General features: G+C 39.4%; 1 protein-coding gene across 2 annotated transcripts in view; it reads left to right on the top strand.

Moving 5' to 3' along the window:
- Positions 1 to 8,821, top strand: part of LOC145360729 (fibrillin-1-like) — a 407,592-nt gene extending 398,771 nt beyond the window's left edge. For both annotated transcript variants that reach the window (XM_080216108.1, XM_080216109.1), the window contains exons 63-65: positions 2,230 to 2,461; positions 2,957 to 3,134; positions 7,416 to 8,821. In XM_080216108.1, coding sequence (XP_080072234.1) covers positions 2,230 to 2,461; positions 2,957 to 3,134; positions 7,416 to 7,805 — 800 coding nt within the window. In that variant the 3' untranslated portion in view covers positions 7,806 to 8,821. The remainder of the gene's footprint in view (positions 1 to 2,229; positions 2,462 to 2,956; positions 3,135 to 7,415) is intronic.
- Positions 8,822 to 19,347: the final 10,526 nt, after the last annotated feature.

Below are 19,347 nucleotides of genomic sequence, written 5' to 3'. Positions count from 1 at the left end.
GTTTTCAAGTTAACTTGGGTGTTGGAGAGGGGCCAACATTGCAATACGTTAGAATCCAACATGCAGTGTTGACCCCTCATGGCATAGTATTATTAACATCCATTTAGCATGTGCCTTGATGCCCAGCAGAAAGATAAAAATGATAGTCAACTGTAGGCCACTATTGACTATCTTCTGCATGTGTAGCTCATTTGTAGTTGCAAGCTCTGGGTGTTATGTAGCCCCATGAAGTATGTTTTTGAACTGCCTATCCTACTTCCACAGGGAAAATACATTGTGATACTTGCAGAGCAAAATTGGATGTTAAATATCGACAAAAATGACCAAAAGTTGTGCCAAGTAAATAAAGTTTTTTTAATATCAAGAGTGCAGCCTGAGAATTTAAACACATGGATTTGTGCATTTCTGAAAGAAATGGCAGAGGTGATAGTGGATGCCTTAGTAATTATTTATCAAAATTCGCTGGACTCCGGGGAAGTGCTGGAAGATTGGAAAACGGCTAATGTTACACCGCTGTTTAAAAAAGGTAGCAGACAAAAGGCAGGGAATTATAGGCCGGTTAGTTTAACGTCTGTAGTTGGAAAAGTGCTGGAGTCCGTCATCAAAGAAGAAATAGCGAGGCACCTAGAAAAGAATGGTTTGATCGAGCAGGCGCAGCACGGATTCGTTAAGGGGAAGTCGTGTTTGACGAATTTATTGGATTTCTATGAGGATGTGACTAGTGCGGTAGACAGAGGGGAACCGATGGATGTGGTGTTTTTAGATTTCCAAAAGGCATTTGACAAGGTGCGTCACTAAAGGTTGCTACAGAAGGTTAGGGTGCATAGAGTTGGGGGTAAGGTGTTAGCATGGATAGAGGATTGGCTGTCTAATAGGAAGCAGAGTTGGTATCAATGGGTGCTATTCCGGTTGGCAGTTGGTGACCAGTGGAGTGCCACAGAGATCGGTGCTGGGGCCTCAACTTTTTACCATTTATATAGATGATCTGGAGGAGGGGGCTGAGTGTACGGTGACGAAATTTGTTGATGACACGAAGATGAATGGAAAAGCAAATTGCGTAGAGGGTGTGGAAAGTCTGCAGAGAGATCTGGATAGGCTGACCGAGTGGGCGAGGACCTGGCAGATAGACTATAATATTAGTACGTGTGAGGTTATTATTTGGTAGAAATAATAGTAGGAGGGATTATTATTTAAAAGGCAAAAAGCTGCAGCATGCTACAGTGCAGAGGGACCTGGGAGTCCTTGTGCATGAGTCGCAAAAACCCAGTCTGCAGGTGCAGCAGGTGATCAAGAAGGCAAATGGAATGTTGGCCTTTATAGCAAAGTGGATAGAATATAAAAGTAGGGAGGTCTTGCTGCAACTGTACAGGGCACTGGTGAGGCCGCAGCTGGAGTACTGTGTGCAGTTTTGGTTGCCGCACTTGCAGAAGGATATATTGGCCTTTAAGGGAGTGCAGAGAAGGTTCACTAGGCTGATACCGGAGATGAGAGGGTTAGCCTATGAAGAGAGACTAAATAGACTGGGTCTGTACTCATTGGAGTTTGGAAGGCTGAGGGGGGGATCTTATAGAGACGTATAAGATAACGAAGGGGATAGATAGGGTAGAGGTAGAGAGATTCTTCCCGCTTAGAAGGATAGCAGGACTAGAGGGCACAGCCTCAAGATAAGGGGGGTGCTGTTTAGATTGGAGTTGAGGAGGAACTTCTTCACTCAAAGGGTGGTGAGTCTCTGGAATTCTTTGCCCATTGGAGTGTGGAGGCTACCTCGTTGAATATATTTAAGTCACGAGTAGATAGGTTTCTGATAGACAGGGGAATATTAAAGGTTATGGGGAGAAAGCGGGAAAGTGGAACTGATCCACTTCAGATCAGCCATGATCTTATTGAATGGCAGGGCAGGCTGGAAGGGCTAGATGGCCTACTCCTGCTCCTATTTCTTATGTTCTTATGGTCTATCAGTACTTCAATTCCGGAAAGATCCTTTTGAATGATTCGAATGTTTTTGTGCATTTGTTAGTTGATGAAAATAAGTCAGTGGTTGATGAAAATAGCATCATAGGCAAATTATTAGTAATAAATATTTATTTTTGTGTTGAGTGTTTTATTATTTTCCTAATGTATATGATGACAAGTTGGTATTAGAAACAAGAAAAATCAAATTTTAAAAATGTCTAAAGCTGAATCCTCAAGTTGTTTAAATAATTATTTCAATACTTTCTTGTCCAACAGATGAAAATGAATGCATGAATTCTCAGGTTTGTGGAGGAGCTTCATGCCACAATACCCTGGGAAGCTACAAGTGTCTTTGTCCAACGGGCTTCTCCTTTGAACAGCTTTCTGGGTCTTGTCATGACGTAAATGAGTGTTCATCTTCCAAAAATCCTTGTAACTATGGCTGTTCAAACACTGATGGAGGTTACTTATGTGGCTGTCCACCTGGATACTATCGAGTTGGCCAAGGGTAAAAGCAGATATTATAAAATTATTGCAATTTAAAATTAACTCCTTCACCAACTTCCTTATTATTTTCTTAATGTAACTCAAAGCAATAGTTTTTTTTTTAGATAGACATATTAGCTACACCTTCGATGGTAATTGCTTGGCAGTTAATTACAAATTTCTAATACCAAATTATACTCTCAATTTGGGTGCAGTGTCCAATTGCATTTGGTAAAAAAGCATGTACGTCATGAATCTGGATTTGTTTAAATGTAAATTTATAAATGTGAGTATAATTGTGGTTTCCATGGGGTGCATTTTGGTCTTCATCATCTGAAAAGTAATCAGAAAAAAAACATAACCTACCTGATTTTCAGTGCATTGATTTCAACACAAGGTGGGCACTCAGCCCACCCTTTCTAATTACCACCTGGGTGGTGAAGATTAGAATCTATTCCATACCACCATAGTTTACTATAGTGTATAAATTGCTTTGTATTTAACATTTTTGCATTAGGCACTGTGTCTCTGGAGTCGGATTCAGTAGAGGCCAGATGTTTCCAATAGGAGGCGACACAGAGGACAACAGTCTATCACCCGAGGTGTGTTACGATTGCAAAATTAATGGCCACCCAAAAGGAAGAACACGAAGAACAACGGATGAGAAAGAAGCTATGATTTCGAATGATGCAGAGGTAAATGCTGCTTACTTTTATGTTGGTTAGCAGAGGTTGCCATTATATATCAGAAGAGAGCACTCTTTAGAAGTTAGTTTTTAGGACATTTGAAGGTGATCACTTCAATCTTTCTGTGGCATCATGAACATTGCCACACTGACTCAACTTATTAACGTTTGATAGCTCGGAATATTGTAGTGTGGATTTAGCCCACAATCCCTAATTCTCATGCTCAATTTAAATCTTTGCCATGTTCATTTGGGAGTAATGGGAGTATTTACATAGAGAAAAAGGAAAACGCAGAATCAATAAATGTTTGTTGGTCTATGCTTCCAGAATTCAAACCTTCCATAGCAGATATCTAGCAGGTCATCCTACCGACCCTACCCTTCATGTTAGCTGCTAATGCTACAGGGAGAGTGATACAGGTTAAGAAACATTTACTTTCAATTATGTAAGTCACTGAAAGTGCTTAACTACAATCAAATTACACTTAGTGGAATGCATTCTTGTTACAAGATGTAGTTTCCACAGTCTCTAGTTAAATTAGCAAAGCATTCCTAATTCATTTCAACAAAAGTAACCTTATAGTCAACTTAATTTTATTTACAAAAGCAGCAGAGCCAGGTTATGATTTTCACTGATTTTCTTTTAATTTTCCAAGAATGGAATGCAGCAATTTTTTAATTTATTATTGTCACATGTATTGGCATACAGCGCAAAGTATTGTTTCTTGCGTGCTGTACAAACAAAACATACTGTTCACAGAGAAGGAAAGAGTGCAGAATGTGGTATTACAGTTATAGCTAAGGTGTAAAGAAAGAAGAATTTAATTTGAGGTAGGTTTATTGAAAAGTCTGATGGCAGCAGGGAAGAAGCTGTCTTTGAGTCAGTTGGTACATGACCTCAGACTTCAGTATCATTTTTCCTGACGGAAGAAGGTGGAAGACAGTAAGTCCAGGATGCATGGGGTCCTTGATTATGCAGACTGCTTTCCCAAGGTAGTGGGTCGTAGACAGAATCAATGGATATGAGGCTGGTTTGCATGATGAATTGGGCTTTGTTCATGACCCTTGGATAGAGCAGGATCCATACCAAATTGTGATACAACCAGAAGAAATGCTTTCTATGGTCCATCTGTAAAAGTTGGTGAGAGTTTAAAATCTCTTTCAATCAAATTGTATCAAAGAGCATTTTCTCTTCAATTGATCTTGCACACAATTCCCTTCTCTTGAATTGTAGATTGGGAATGTTTCAGGATATCATACTTGGTAGCACTGGTTCTTAGAAATATCAAGTGGCAAACATTCAGACATTTGTTGTTGTTGAGCTCCAGGATGCAGGGGAAGTCCCGATTAGTGCACATACTTACGCTGGAACATTAAACTTCTGAATGACAGAGATAGGTTGCCCTGGACCCCTCCATGGATGTCCCCCATACTGATTCTGCAATCAGAGAATTGGGCTAGAGGCCTCTGATGTTGCCCAGAAATTTCTCCAGAGTATCTAGAACTTTTAATCACAGGGGCCAAAGAGGGAAGTGATTGACATTGGAAGATGTATTGGGAAAGCCTTTTTCTTATACAAATTGTATAAGGAATTAAATAAACTTGCAGAACAATCAATATCACTCCCATCTATCATCCACTGTGTTTTGAGCACTCAGCCTTATTATGAAAGTTGGAATGAATCCAAAAGCCTCCCCATTTTATAAATGTTTTGAACACACAAGTCCTACTATTCGAGGGAGGTGGTGGCATATTGGTATTGTTGCTAGATTATCAATCCAGAGATCTAGGGTAATGCTCTGGAGGATTAGGTTCAAATCCCACCATGCCGAAATTTGAATTCAATAAAAATTTGTAATTAAAAGTTTAACTGTGACCACGAAACCATTGTTGATTGTTGGAAAAACCCATCTGGTTCACTAATGTCCTTCCTTTATAGAAGGAAATCTGCCCTTCCTTACCTCCATGTGACTCCAGACTACAGAAATGTGGTTTATCCTCAGAGATGGGCAATAAATACGTGCAGCAGAAAAGCCCAAAAATCAGCAGCTGTCCAAAATGAAAACATAAAAGCAATCAAAAGTGTTTTAAGAAAGTTAAACATTGTTACTTGTTTTACGAGGCTGCACATTCAATATTGTAAAATGTCATTTATACCATTTATTTCATTTTAAATACTTCTTAAATTCATTTCAAGACTTTTCCATATTTATTTACATTACTGTACATTAAAAGTTATGCAAACTTATAAAAGCAATTAAAATACTTTGCAAGATTAAAAATAGTTAAAATTTACAAAATCTTTTTTAAAATGCTGGACCTCAGAGGATATTCTTTCCACTGCTGACATAAAAGGGGCACGGCCTCAGCATTTCACCATTAGCCCTCGTGGCTTTCTCTGACAAGGACTCGCCCTACAACTGGAGCAGCTCCACTGAGAAAGGCAAGGCCAGTTTAAATCATAATTAGTCGTGTGCCTTGCTGCTGACTGAAAAACAGGGCCCACATTTTAGAATAATGGTAGCATAATATTGACATTCATTCAAAGTCTATTTATGTAATGGAGTAAATTAAGGTTTAAACTAATTTTAGAAAGCACTTTTCATTTTAATCCACCTGCCGGTGGCATGGTGGCATAGTGGTTACCACTGCTGGCTCACAGTGCCATGGACCCGGGTTCAATTGCAGCCTCAGGTCACTGTGTGGAGTTTGCACATTCTCTCCGTGTCTGCATGGGTTTCCTCCCACAGTCCAAACACAGGTTGGGTGAATTGGCCATGCTGAATTGATCCTTAGTGTCAGGGGATTAGCAGGGTAAATATGTGTGGTTACGGGAATAGGGCCTGGGTGGGATTGTGGTCAGTGCAGACTCAATGGGCCAAATGGCCTCCTTCTGCACGGTAGGGTTTCTATGTCGCCAATCTTAGGCTAGTAGGTTAGTATTTGTACCATTGGGCATTCAAAACACAAAGTAATCAAAGACATGTTCACACCACCTCCTTTAGCTGACATAGTATATCAGTAATGCCAATGTCAAAGAACAGCCAGAACATATCAATTTGCCAACTTCCCATTTGAAGGAGATCAGTTGGAAGAATATGATAGCTGCACGAAGAAAAAGAGAAGTGCTGGAAGTAGAATCAGTTGTATTTTAGAATATTTTATCAATAAAAGTTAGTGCTTCAATTTATATTTTATTAGGAATTGTATGTTGTGTACACAATATTTTTGTACTGTACTTCACATAATTACAGGAATTATTTTTCCTTTGAATTTTTAAATTAAAATTCGAATATTAATATTTTAAAGTCTAAATCCCTAGAGCACAAAGTATCCTTCTCTATTTGGGCCGGCATAGTGGTTAGCACTGCTGCTTCACAGCTCCAGGGACCTGGGTTCGATTCCTGGCTTGGGTCACTGTGTGGAGTTTGCACATTCTCCTCGTGTCTAGGTGGGTTTCCTCCGGGCGCTCAGTTTCCTCCCACAGTCTAAAGATGGGCAGGTTAGGTTGATTGGCCATGCTAAAATTGCCCCTTAGTATCCTGAGATGCATAGGTTAGAGGGATTAGTGGGTAAATATGTAGAGATATGGGATAGGGCTTGGGTGGGATTGTGGTTGGTGCAGACTCAATGGGCCAAATGGCCTCTTTCTGCACTGTAGGGTTTCTATGATTCTATAATTTATATACACACAGGAATCAAAATACCATGAATAGTAATGCTGAAAAAAGAAACATTTTGTTGAAGATTTTTGTTTTGTACTCATCAGTAAAATTTCAAACAATGTTTGGCAGTTAACTGTCAGGCACCATTGACTGGTGTATCTTTGTGGTTGCAGCTCTACAAGTCAGTCGACTTGTCAATCAATCAGCGCTGTATAAATTTGTTGTTTCCCTTGCATTGGTATTGCAGATTGTCCTAATGAACACAAGACAAAATGCTTCAACAAACCCTTTTTTTAGCAATACTCGTGTTCTGTACTACAAATGACAATTAATAGCCATTAGAGGCGTAATTTATTTACAGGCATATGATTTAGTGATGTGGGAATTGCACGCATTTTTTATTTGCAGCGATTGCAAATTGTGTGGCTAATGTCATGTGCCCAAATAACATCTGAAATACATCTTCCCTGATATTCAGTCAATTTATTCTGGCAATGCACAGGTGTTCAATTCTTGTTTAATGAACAAATGGTTCACATTGGAAGTATACCGTAAATTCTAAAGTAGTTTGCAGATGCATAATTTATCACATTGAACAACTTGTGTCCCAATTCTTTTGTTTTCAGGAGGAAAATACAGACAGTTTGCCAATGAGCCTTGCCAGTTTAAGCACAGAAAATCAACTTGTCTTCAATTTTAACATTTCTGAACTCAGCAATAAAGACCACATCTTACAGTTTATTCCAGCGATTTCTACCTTGACAAATCATGTACGTTACTTGGTTGACCTTGGCAATGAAAAGGGTCTCTTCAAAATTAACCAAAAGGATGGTATAAGCTATCTGCATCTGACCAAGAAGAAGCCAGTACCTGGAACCTACTCATTAGAAATAAGTAGTATGCCCCTCTTTAAAAGGAAGGAACTTGACCGTCTTGAAGATAAGTATGATAAAGACTACCTCACTGGTGAGCTTGGTGGAATCCTGCAAATGAAAATTCAGATTGTACTTCATTAATTCAGAAAGAGAAGGCCACACTGCTTCCGCCAAAAGATGGATCATTTTATTGCCAAACAGATTCTACATATCATGGATACAATCTCTTATTAATTGTAATATGACTGAGCACTGCTTACATCTAATGTTAGAAAAGTAAAGTCGGGGTTGCATACCATAGCTCTAAACCACTTACTCAGGCTTTGTATAAATGCAGCGCTGCTATTTCAGTATGCCTAGCTTTAGATGTTGTATAATGATATGTTGAATCTTGAAAACTACATACATGGACCTTCCAATCCACTTGTTGGACCACTGATGCTGAGAATTTCCATTGTTTTTGGCAGAGCAATAACATCATTATCTGCATCGAAAGACACTTCATATTTTTGATCTTTTAAGTTTTACTTTTCAAGTTACATTTCACTAGAGCAAACATTTATACATGTACTTGGTGCTAGTAACATGTCAACCTAGATTGTGACTGCACTGTAATATTTTACAAACTTGGTAGCCAAAAATGCAATTACTCAGTTTAAGTATTTCCAGATTGTTTGTTCCATTACTTTACAAAGAACCAAAGTTAGTTCAGTAGCTTATCTCAGTTATGCATTTTTCACTCATGTAAATTAAGTGTGTGTATACTGCAACTATGCTACTTTTTATCATGGAAAATTTTGTATACCAGATTTTTCGTGTGTACGTGTGTGTGTGGATGTGTGTGAGTGTGTGTGCGTTCTCATTCCAACCCTGAGTGAGGGTGTTGTAATGGTGCTTTAAGAACAACTACTTCTAAAAGTTAGATGCAATATCCCTCTGTGAATAATAAAATACACATTGAGGACTTAATGAACAGGAACCAATCAGGTCATAGGATTTATAACATTCTCTAAAGCGAGACAATCAAACTGTCAAACACCGTCTCATGTAAAACAACATATAACAGTACCAGTATTTTTATGCAGTTCACCATCAACAAATGTTTAGATCTTCAATGTCAGTAATTCCACAATAAAACAGTATTTTCAGTTTTAATACTTCACTGTGTTAACTGTTATGATTCCATACAGAAGAAGATTAATTTACTGTCTCTACCTGACATCTCTTTCCACCTCTCAAATATCTTTGCAATGTAACTTTTTTTCTGTGACTTTCAGGGAAACGAATGCTCATCATATAAGCTCAAATGGCTGCTACGGGTTGGGAATCAGGTCCAGAAGGACAAGTTGACACTGTGGCATTGATACACCTATCACTGTTGCTTTGAATCTGCGATGTCAATTTTTGCACCGTGTTCATGTGCAAAAAAGAAAATGGGTGGGATTTTCCAGTCTCACTGATTTCATTCGTCCCAAAACCATAAAATCCCACCTGAGGTCAACATACCCTTCCATGGTCCAACTTCCGCCCACTCTGATTCCTGAGGCAGGCGGAGCAGTAAAATTCTGGCAAATGTCTCCCACATTATAAAATGGGCACCATACAGAAATAGTACAGGAAACAGCAAAAAGATTTATGATTGTCATTTCTGATAAAATAATCTGTTTTAAGTCAATAATTCTTAATCATAGTAGATATTCTGCTGTTTAGGATGCTAACAAAATGCAACCAGAGGAAATCTTTTCCAGTGGCATCTTTAGAATTGCCACAAGTGTAAATTTTGGAAATTAAATCATATTCCTCTTGATTATGATGTGTCATCTCTGACCACTGACCTGTCAGACTGTGCGCACTTATGCCTCACACTGGTATGCAGAATTATGTACAGATTAGGTACTCGATCACTTTTGATTACCATTCTTGAATATTCCTGGGTATATATTTTACGATAAACAGCACAGCTTGCATCTGTGTTGTGCCTTTGAAGCAGTAAAACATCTCTAAAGTGATTCTCAGTCACATTATCAAATAAAATTTGGCACTGAGTTATGTAACTACTACCATGTCAGGTAATAAAAAAAGATAGATTTTAAAGAGCAACTTAAAGGAGAAGCTACTAATTGTAAGACAAAGATATTTAGGGAGAGAATTCCAGAGCCTTTGATTTTTATACATTCACACAGAATCTATGTGAACACAGTTATTACAACTCCTAAGGTATGTCTACATGTTTGCTAACTATAGTAGTCTTCGGTTTGGTATTTTCCCCGAGATTATCTTATTCATGTCCTTTATGAGGAAGCTGTTTAAACAATACTTTGTCGGGAACCATTTTATAGTGCTGTTTGGAGTTCAATACTAATGCAATTCTGGACTAATACTTCAGCACATTCTGAACAGTGCCGTATTCAACAGCAAGCAGACAGCTAAGTTAAGTATGTGCAGCTCAAATTAGTAAGTTAGTGAAGGAAACTTTTTTGTGACAATATTTTATTGAGGTAAGTAACCAACATTATACACTTTGATTAGATATGCACAAACTGAATGCCAGAATATCAGCAAAAAACATTGTCTAATTTTGAGAAGGCTATTCAATGATCCTTCACTCTGTGCTGGGGAAATAGGTTGCAGATTTAGTATTACTGATATCATACTGAAGTCTGTTATAAAAATTGATAATTTGTGTGCCTGTTCTGGTCACGTTGAATCATGTAATTTATCTGTGCACACCTTTCCCCATCAGTCCCCTTGTCAAAGAGCTATGAAATACTTCCCAAGCAGAACTCTGCCTGATTTATTTTTCCCCTCAAGTAATTCTGCAGTTTGGGGTCAGCATCACTGTCTGACAGAGTTCAGATTCCATACCTACTCACTCCCAAGATGTTGGTATTTATACTGTATGGTTCCCAGCCACCCTGTTTTAACAAAACATTTCTTTAATGATTTAAAAACAGGAATGGGTTTCAGATGGTTTCAATGCCTGTTTCTGAGTAATGTTTTAAGTTAGTCTAGTATTCTTTAGTATTCTTTTAAGTACAATAACATACAACATTGTATAGATTTCAATTGGTTAATGATGTTCATTCCACATTGAGCACTCACTAGAATAACACAAAATGTTGATGAAACATTGTTAAGAACAAAGAACAACCCAGCACGGGAAACAGGCCCTTCGGCCCAACGAGCCCGTGCCGCCGCATCACCCTACACCTATTTTACCCTGCATGTCTACGAATGGGACCCTACTCAGTCAGATTCAGGGAAGAAATAGTGTCAATTTGGTGGAAACCGATTAGCCTAAGAGCACATCTTTGGGGTGTGGGAGGAAACCGGAGCGCCCGGAGGAAACCCACGCAACCACAGGGAGAATGCACAAATAGGTCGCAGATTCTCTGTACTCGTTGGAGTTTAGAAGGATGAGGGGGGATCTTATAGAAACGTATAAGATAATGAAGGGGATGGATAGGGTAGAGGTAGAGAGATTCTTCCCGCTTAGAAAGGATAGCAGGACTAGAGGGCACAGCCTCAAGATGGGGGGGGTGCAGTTTAGATCAGAGTTGAGGAGGAACTTCTTCACTCAAAGGGTGGTGAATCTCTGGAATTCTCTGCCCGTTGAAGTGGTGGAGGCTACCTTGCTAAATATATTTAAGTCACGGGTAGATAGGTTTTTGACAGACAAGGGAATTAAGGGTTATGGAGAGAGAGCGGGAAAGCGGAACTGATCCACTTCAGATCAGCCATGATCTTATTGAATGGCAGGGCAGGCTGGAAGGGCTAGATGGCCTACTCCTGCTCCTATTTCTTATGTTTAACAATTCACCTTAAAAGGGTCTCTTGTGCAATACTATGTCTAGCACTTATTCCTCGGGCAACATCATAAAAACAGACTAACTAGTAGTTTATCTCATTATTGTCTGTGGGCCCCAGCTAACAACAATCATTGCACGTTCTTGATAATTTATTGACTTTGAAGTATTTAGCAACATTATGAGGATGTGATGAACGTTGCAAAAATGTAAGTTATTTTTCTTTCACATTATAAGGGAGGCACAACATTCAACCTCATCCTTCCATCTTTTTCCTTAAAAGAAGTTACTTTAGCAGTTAAACAAGTGTTGGATAAGATATTCACAAGGATTCAACTGTTCATCGCAGTAAGACCTCAGTCTTCCATTGAAGAGGACAACCTTTTCGTGATAAATTATGACTAACAGTAATGATAAGGATTTGAGGTCTTTATCTTATCTTCTCTCAAACAATGATGTACTTCATTATGATCCAAAAGTTTACAACTTAAGGGTGTCATACCTAAGGGAGGTGGTACCCCAAAGATGCGCTGGCCTTTGAAGTTATCCACTTTGCGCAGCTAGTGCCATAAGAGAAGATTCCTGAACAGCTGCACTGCACTTTTCCCACCCGCTTGAGTCAGAAGGTTCGGTGAGAAAGGTGTGACTACAGTTTTGTATAATTCCCACTCCACAGACGGTATATTTGTGCCTATGTACTTTAGCCATTCTGTTGGAGTGATGCAGAAGAATAAAATAAATAACATTTTCACTGTGGATGATTTTTTTTCCTTATTTGATTTCTATTTTGTTTTAAAATTACCAGTGATGTGCTCGTTGAAGACTTTTGTTCGTTATTAAATCTTACAAATGGGAATTCATGAATAAAGATACTGTATGAGACTAAATCATACCATCTAATTTACAAACATAGAATTAAGAGCAGAACTCAGCCCCTTGAGCCTGCTCCACCATTCATATAATTATGGTGATCTGATTGGGTCCTAAATACCACTTGCCTTCCTAATCCATTGCCCTTGGATTGACAAGGGAGGCAATCTAACTCAACATTGAAAATATTTAATGATCCTGCCACCTTTGCTCTCAGAGAGTTCAACAGACTCAAGGCCCTCTGAGAGAAAATATTTCTCCATCTTATATGGGAGCCCCCTTATTTTTAATATGTATCCTATTAAAACATATGTGGTTAGGTTTAAACCTATCCGCACTTTCTTGTAATACCTTTTTGATTACTTTTTAAAAATGCTGAAAGAAAACAAAATCCACCTGTGTTATTTAAAAGAGGCTTTGTTCAGCATATTTCAAAGTAATTATTTCACTCTCCGCAATCCTAATCTCCTCAAACCACACAGTATCGTTAGCCAAAAGTTGGGTGATGACCTCCAATATTGCCGTAAAACCCAATAGATTGTTCTCCCTTTGGTTTTACCTCCTGACTTTCTGCATGTTAAGATGACTGACATCTCTCTGCTCCTTTGGAAACATAGTAAGTATAAATTTGATGCCTTTTGGCCACATACTGTAATCCACAATAAAATACTGGAACCCAGTTATAGTGCTCACTTGAAACATTCATGAATACAGACATTGTATAGAAACTACACATCCTACTAACCACCCACAGTCTTACATGCATATGAAAAAGAAACACCTTAATTGTGCAGTTAGTAAAAAAGAGGGATTGCAAATTACATGTATGAACATTGAAACATTACACCTTTGTTATATTCCCATATTTATTCCCATGCAAAATAGTCAATATCAATTAGCTGCCTGTTACACTCCCCTCTCAATATTCAGGTCCATTTTATTCAAAATCAAGTGGTGCATGTGAACAGATGGCCAACAATATCGTCTGTTCTATGGTATTCCCCAAAATGAATTATGACCCCACGGAACTTGTACAGTTCCTTTTGTCCCATTAAGTTCACACCACTCTATCAAGAAAAAAAAAGCAGTGAATGCTTGCCGTAAACGGAATCCCTTACCAGTGAGGCAGACAACTTAATAGAGAGCAGCAAAGAGCATATGTGTGTGTACTGGTTAAGTACATCTACCTTCCCTCTTTGGAATTGGGTTTGAATCCAGTCTAAAATGATGAATTGAGAGTCTCCTCTGACTGATGGGTATGATTCACTTGAGTTTGGCTACATGGCTTCTAGGAGTCAAAATGGTTTCTCTGAGGAGGGGGTGGGGGGACAGGGGCGTGGTTGCCAGAGGTCAGAAGATAAAATAGTAATATTCTATTACCATCATAACCATACCATTAAAATTAATGAATAGTGAAAATCCCACTGGTTTTATTAACTGATGTTTGTAAGAAAAGCTCCTACTGTCCAGTAAAGTTTGTTTATTAGTCACAAGTAGACTTACATTAACACCGCTGTGAAGTTACTGTGAAAATCCCTTAGTTACCAGACTCCAGTGCCTGTTTGGGTACACTGTGCGAGAATTTAGCATAACCAACGCACCAACCTGCACATCTTTGGACTGTGGGAGGAAACCACAGCACCCGGAGGAAACCCAGGCAGACACGGTGAGAATGTGCAGACTCAGACAGTGACCCAACCCAGGAATCAAATCCAGGTCCCTGGTGCTGTGAGCAGCAGTGCTAATCTTTGTGCCACTCTGCCACCTAAAGGCAGGTGACTCTGGAAATAAAATAAAGAGGATAAATGTACACTAATTCGGCACAATATAAATGACATTGTTAAATTTGAATAACTTGTTTGTTTTTAAGTAAGCTGCTTTACCAACAGAAAATGAGGTGGCACTGAGTGGGAACAGGTCCAAGAAAGAAACACAAATACTTGGTTGAGTTTATTGGCCATGAAATCTTCCATATCCTCATGCCACACATCATGTATAATATTTCTGTGGCATGTATCATATTGTCAAGATATTAAAATCAGGCCCCTAAATTTCCACAGTATTCTCCCGGTCATTTCCCCAGGGAAATTCAATCTTGTACGTTCATGTAGCAGCCGTGACTGAACAGTAAAATTCAACTGCATTCTGCTGTGCTCTCTTCACAGGGCAAGAGCTCAGAACCCCAGTACTTGGTGCATCCAGAAACAAGGGGAACATGCCCTTCCAAAAGTTTTGTGGATTGAAATTCATAAGACAGCAAGTTACTTTGGAATTCATTTAGCAAAGGTAACAGCGTTACTGGTAATTAACTGCACCCTAAGAGTTTGTAAAGGATCACAGTTGTTCAATTTCTCCCATCATTTCTATGAAAATACGCATCAAATTTTCCTCTTTAGAATAGAGTGTAGAATCACCTGCATGGTGGTTGTCCAACTTCGAGGTGTTCACTGCAGCTGCTGGAGCCATGAAAAATAATAAGCAGATTTTTTTGTTTAAAAAGAGTGTAGATAACTAGTTTTAGAGAGGACCATAGCTCAGTTGGCCGGACAGCTGGTTAGTGATGCAGAGCATTGTAACAGCATGGGTTCAATTCCCATATCGGTTGAGCTTATTCATGAAGGCCCCACCTTCTCAACCTTGCCCCTTGCCTGAGGTGTGGTGATTCTCAGATTAAAATCACCACCAATCAGTTCTCCCCTCAAAGGGAAGTGCAGCCTATGGGTCATCTGGGATCATGGCAAAAATTTTTTTATTATAGAGCAGGCTGAAATAGAAGCTGCAGCAACTCATACAGTTGAACTCTTACATGTTGCAGCAGATCTCTTGTGTCTCCTGCAAGAAATGGTCCACTTAAGACAAAACTGGAGTTTGTGGGTAAGCACACAGGTTAATGGCAGACCTGTTCTGACATTAAACCCAATAAATGTGCAGGACCCTCACCTTTTCATCTGTCAGGGCAACAACAACCCGGATAAACATCTGGAACTATGTTGATGTATTAAGGTAATTGTAAGGCTGGAAGAACAGGATTTCTCTGATATAAATAGGAGCATTTCACAGACATCCCTACTTGATATATTATCCTGTCATCAAGGACTATGATGTGCAGGGAGAAGATGAGAACCCATAGGTCTGAGAAGAAGCCCACGGACTTAATCCATGTCATGTTTATGTGTTGTAGGGATTTTAGTGGCTCACACACATGCAAGTACATAATAAAGGTCCATAACCTCCAACTAGCAGTGGAAAATGACGGCACACAGGAATTAGAAGAATTTAATACACACTTACCTGCTGTTAAAAACTGCATTGAAACTTCTGATGACCAGAGTTGCTTTGGCCTGCATTGAAAGAGTGCTCAAGGTCCTAGCGCAGTTCAGCTCCAGCAGATTCAAGGAGGTGATGGCCCTTTTTTTTTACTGTATTCACTGCTGGAATGCAAATAGGTTTAAAGGGCCCAATGAAACTTGCAGGCCAGGGAGAAGATAAGGGATTTGGGTGGTTGGAAAGGTCAAAGGTTGGGGAGAAGAGGGCAGACGTCAATATAACTTGTGGTGCTGTGAAGGGGGGAATCATTGGAGGGTCAGGGTAGTGGGGAAAACAGTGAGGGTGAGGGGGGGATGGTGGTCAGGGTAGTTGGTGTGCGGAGAGTCCTATCAAGGGTATGAGGCGAGTCCCATGGGATAATCGGTCTGGGTGTTAACAATATTTATGCAGAAGTTAGAAGAGTTTTCAATTCTTCTAACCATTTATGAGTAACTATGAAGTGAGACAACTAACTGATGTGAAAGTAGAAGAGCAACAGAGAAATAGATTCAGAATAAAGATAGGAAGGGATAAGCAAGAATCAGAGACAAAATGCAGGACTGGAATAAGACAAAGTCCTAGGACATAAGAAATTAACTGAGCAAGAAACGTAAAAACCACCCAAAGATCAGCAATACAAAACCTGCCATCATGAGATGGCTAGACTGCACCAAGGAAAGATCTGGGCATATCACACTTTAATTAACATTATTTGAATATTTTAGCCTCGAAAGGAAACAACCGAGTGTCCACCATATAGACGAGCAAAGGTAATCTCAGAAGAGGATTTCAACCTAAATAGGTTCCAAATAGTCTAAAGCAAATTTAGGCCTTAAATTGCATTCAGGGCTAAACTCCTGCCAGTTTTAGTGGATTGTTCAGGAAAGAATGAACCAAATGGTCAAAATTCTGCCCTTTCCTGGCTTTCTCTGATGCTGAAGACAGAAACCCAAATATCTGTCCATTCTGAAATGTACTATGGGATAGTGCAGATACAAAACATAGACAAGTAGAAATTACATAATCTGGGAAACACAATAGGCTGGGATTCTGTCTCATTCACAGACTCAAAATCTGAAGGTGCAGGCACATCTGACCACGGTGAATCCAATTGTCCAAGCTCTTAATCAGAACAATAGGGTTATCACTCCTGAGAAAAGGTATCTATCTTGATTGAGAGCGAATGAGGCCCAATGAGTACATAGGGAAATAGAAGTTAATTCTTCATAAGTCACTGGAAAGAAACAGTTTGGAAAAAACTTTCTGCCTTTGTTCTTTTTGGCAATGCCAACATCTCTGAGACTACACATGCACCATGTGTCAAGTTCTTCTGGTAGCCTAACCCTAATTATTCAATGTTCTGTGTATTAGTCCAAAGCAGCAGATGGAAGTTCCATTTCAGTGTCATCAGAATTTATAGGCTTAAAACATTCTGCATTTTCCCACATTATACTCCTATTACTTTTAGTTTAACTTCACCACAGGAAAAAGGAACTCTTGAAATTATAGCGGTGTTCCTTGCCAATATCGTGCAGCTTTTCCATAAAGGTAAACTTCTATAATATATAAAATTCCTATAAAATGAAAAAAAGAAATACTTTGTGTGGTTGAATGCATTTCTGAGGTTTAGAAGGAATGCATCATTTATCAAGAGGAGAATGTGAATCCTCATATTTGACTCATTTTACAAGCTAGCAGATGTGTGTCTGGCAATGCAGTGTTTCTTGATTTAAATCTGTGTTAAGATGGTTAATACGTTGCAAAATACACAGCTGAATTTAGCGCCTTAATGTATGTTGTTAAATGCTTGAGAAGCATATGCTTATACTCCTATGGCAGTATCTACATGGCTCTGTAACCTGCCAGGGGAATCTAGAAGTGTCTCATCCTATGTGCACAAGTAATTATCCAGTGAATGTTCTCTCCCCCCACTGCACCCCGCCACACCACCCCCAAAGACTTGGGGCAGCGGTAGTTAGTGCTGCTGCCTCACAGCGCCAGGGACCCAGGTTCAATTCCTGGCTTGGGTCACTGTCTGTGAAGAGTTTGCACAGTCTCCCTGTGTCTGCGGGGTTTTCTCCAGGTGCTCCAGTTTCCTACCACTATCTAAAAGACGTGCTGGTCAGGTGCATTAACCCAAACAGGCGCCAGAATGTGGCGACTAAGGGAATTTCACAATAACTTGATTGCTGTGTTAATGGAAGCCTTACTTGTGACTAGTACATAAACTTTTTACTTCACATTTGATTCACACAAATAACACATTCCTTCTTTTTATGTTAGAACCATAGAAGCCAGGAGTAGGCCATTCGGCCCTTCGAGCCTGCTCTGCGTTCATTTTGATCATGGCATCCAATATCCTGATTTCCCCCCCTTACCCACCGTATCCCTTGGTCCCTTTAGCCTCCTAGGCTAAGAGACAACATTTCCCGGTTTTACCCATTAAACATGTCATGCAACTAGTTGGAAAGATTAGCACAAGAAGTATCACAAATTAAAACTTATTACATGTCCTTTGGTTCACCCAGGGTGGGAACTTTAATATTAAGTGCTTTATTTAAAACACCCTCGACTTTACTACTTCATACAATACAAACTAGCATCCAGACTTGTCTGAATCCATAACCGATACAACCAATGAATCAAACTTCACAACTGTTCTGTCTCCAGTGTAATTAACTGGGATAGCATTAACGCTCTCTATATAGGATTGCTAATTCAGACCTATTATGCTATATGTCTAAACCAATTAAAAGCCCCAGAAACAACTTCCATTTAAATTCCACTTTAATCTTATTCATAACACATTTCTCAAATTTCATAGTACCACGCCAACAGAGATCAGAAACATGTGTCGTAAGGATGCCTGGAAGTTCCCCTTTTTGCTACTCAGTAAAACATTGTGGGATCTGCTTTTAGTTGAACACAGCTTTGAGCAAAACAGATCTCATCAAAAAATTCCACACCTTCGCGAGGCATCATTCAGAATATAGATGCATTGGTTACGTTCCATAATTTCCCTTCTTCACTTGCCTCTTTAGGCAGTTTCAGAAAAACTTCTGTCTAAAAGTATTCACGCTGAATGTTGCTTTCATATTATTGATCTACATTCCCATCCCACTGGAAACAATTCAGGAGGTTCTACAGATGGGAGCCATTTTTGGTGAAGACAGTTCATCCTTGGGTTGATTGTGCACTGCTATCAACTGCCGGGGGCGGGGGGGGTGGGAGGTGTGTGTGTCTGTGTGTGTGTGCCTGTGTGAGTGTGTCTGTGTGTGTGTGTGTCTGTGTGTGTGTTGGGGAGGTTGGGGGGGGAGAGGCGGAGTGGTTGGTGCTGTCAGGGTAAGTTCATAAGAAGAGGAGCTGAAGTTGTCCTTCAGGAAGAAAATTTTGAAGGATTTTGTGATAGAGGTTGATGACATTTTTGCTGAGTGGATGCCAAGCCATGTTGCCCTTGCCGTATATTAATGTAGAAAACCTAACTCTTGTTGCCATGTCTATTAAGTGAAAAATCAAAACATTTTTTTCTTTGTCCCATACTTTTAGATCCATAACTACACCTTAGTTAATTTGAGTTTGTTTATTTGGCTGGTATGAAAAGAAATACCTCATTAAAGTCACATGCCAATGGAAGGCTGACAATACGATGTAGCAGCATCCTTCCATATGTTTTACATATTGCACTTCTCTTTAATAATAAG

Source organism: Carcharhinus amblyrhynchos, chromosome 32, assembly GCF_965287045.1.
Source record: "Carcharhinus amblyrhynchos chromosome 32, sCarAmb.v2.hapA, whole genome shotgun sequence".
Classification (NCBI taxonomy): domain Eukaryota; kingdom Metazoa; phylum Chordata; class Chondrichthyes; order Carcharhiniformes; family Carcharhinidae; genus Carcharhinus; species Carcharhinus amblyrhynchos.
Note: the sequence above shows the minus strand (reverse complement) of the source record. Positions and strands in the feature narration are given on the sequence as shown.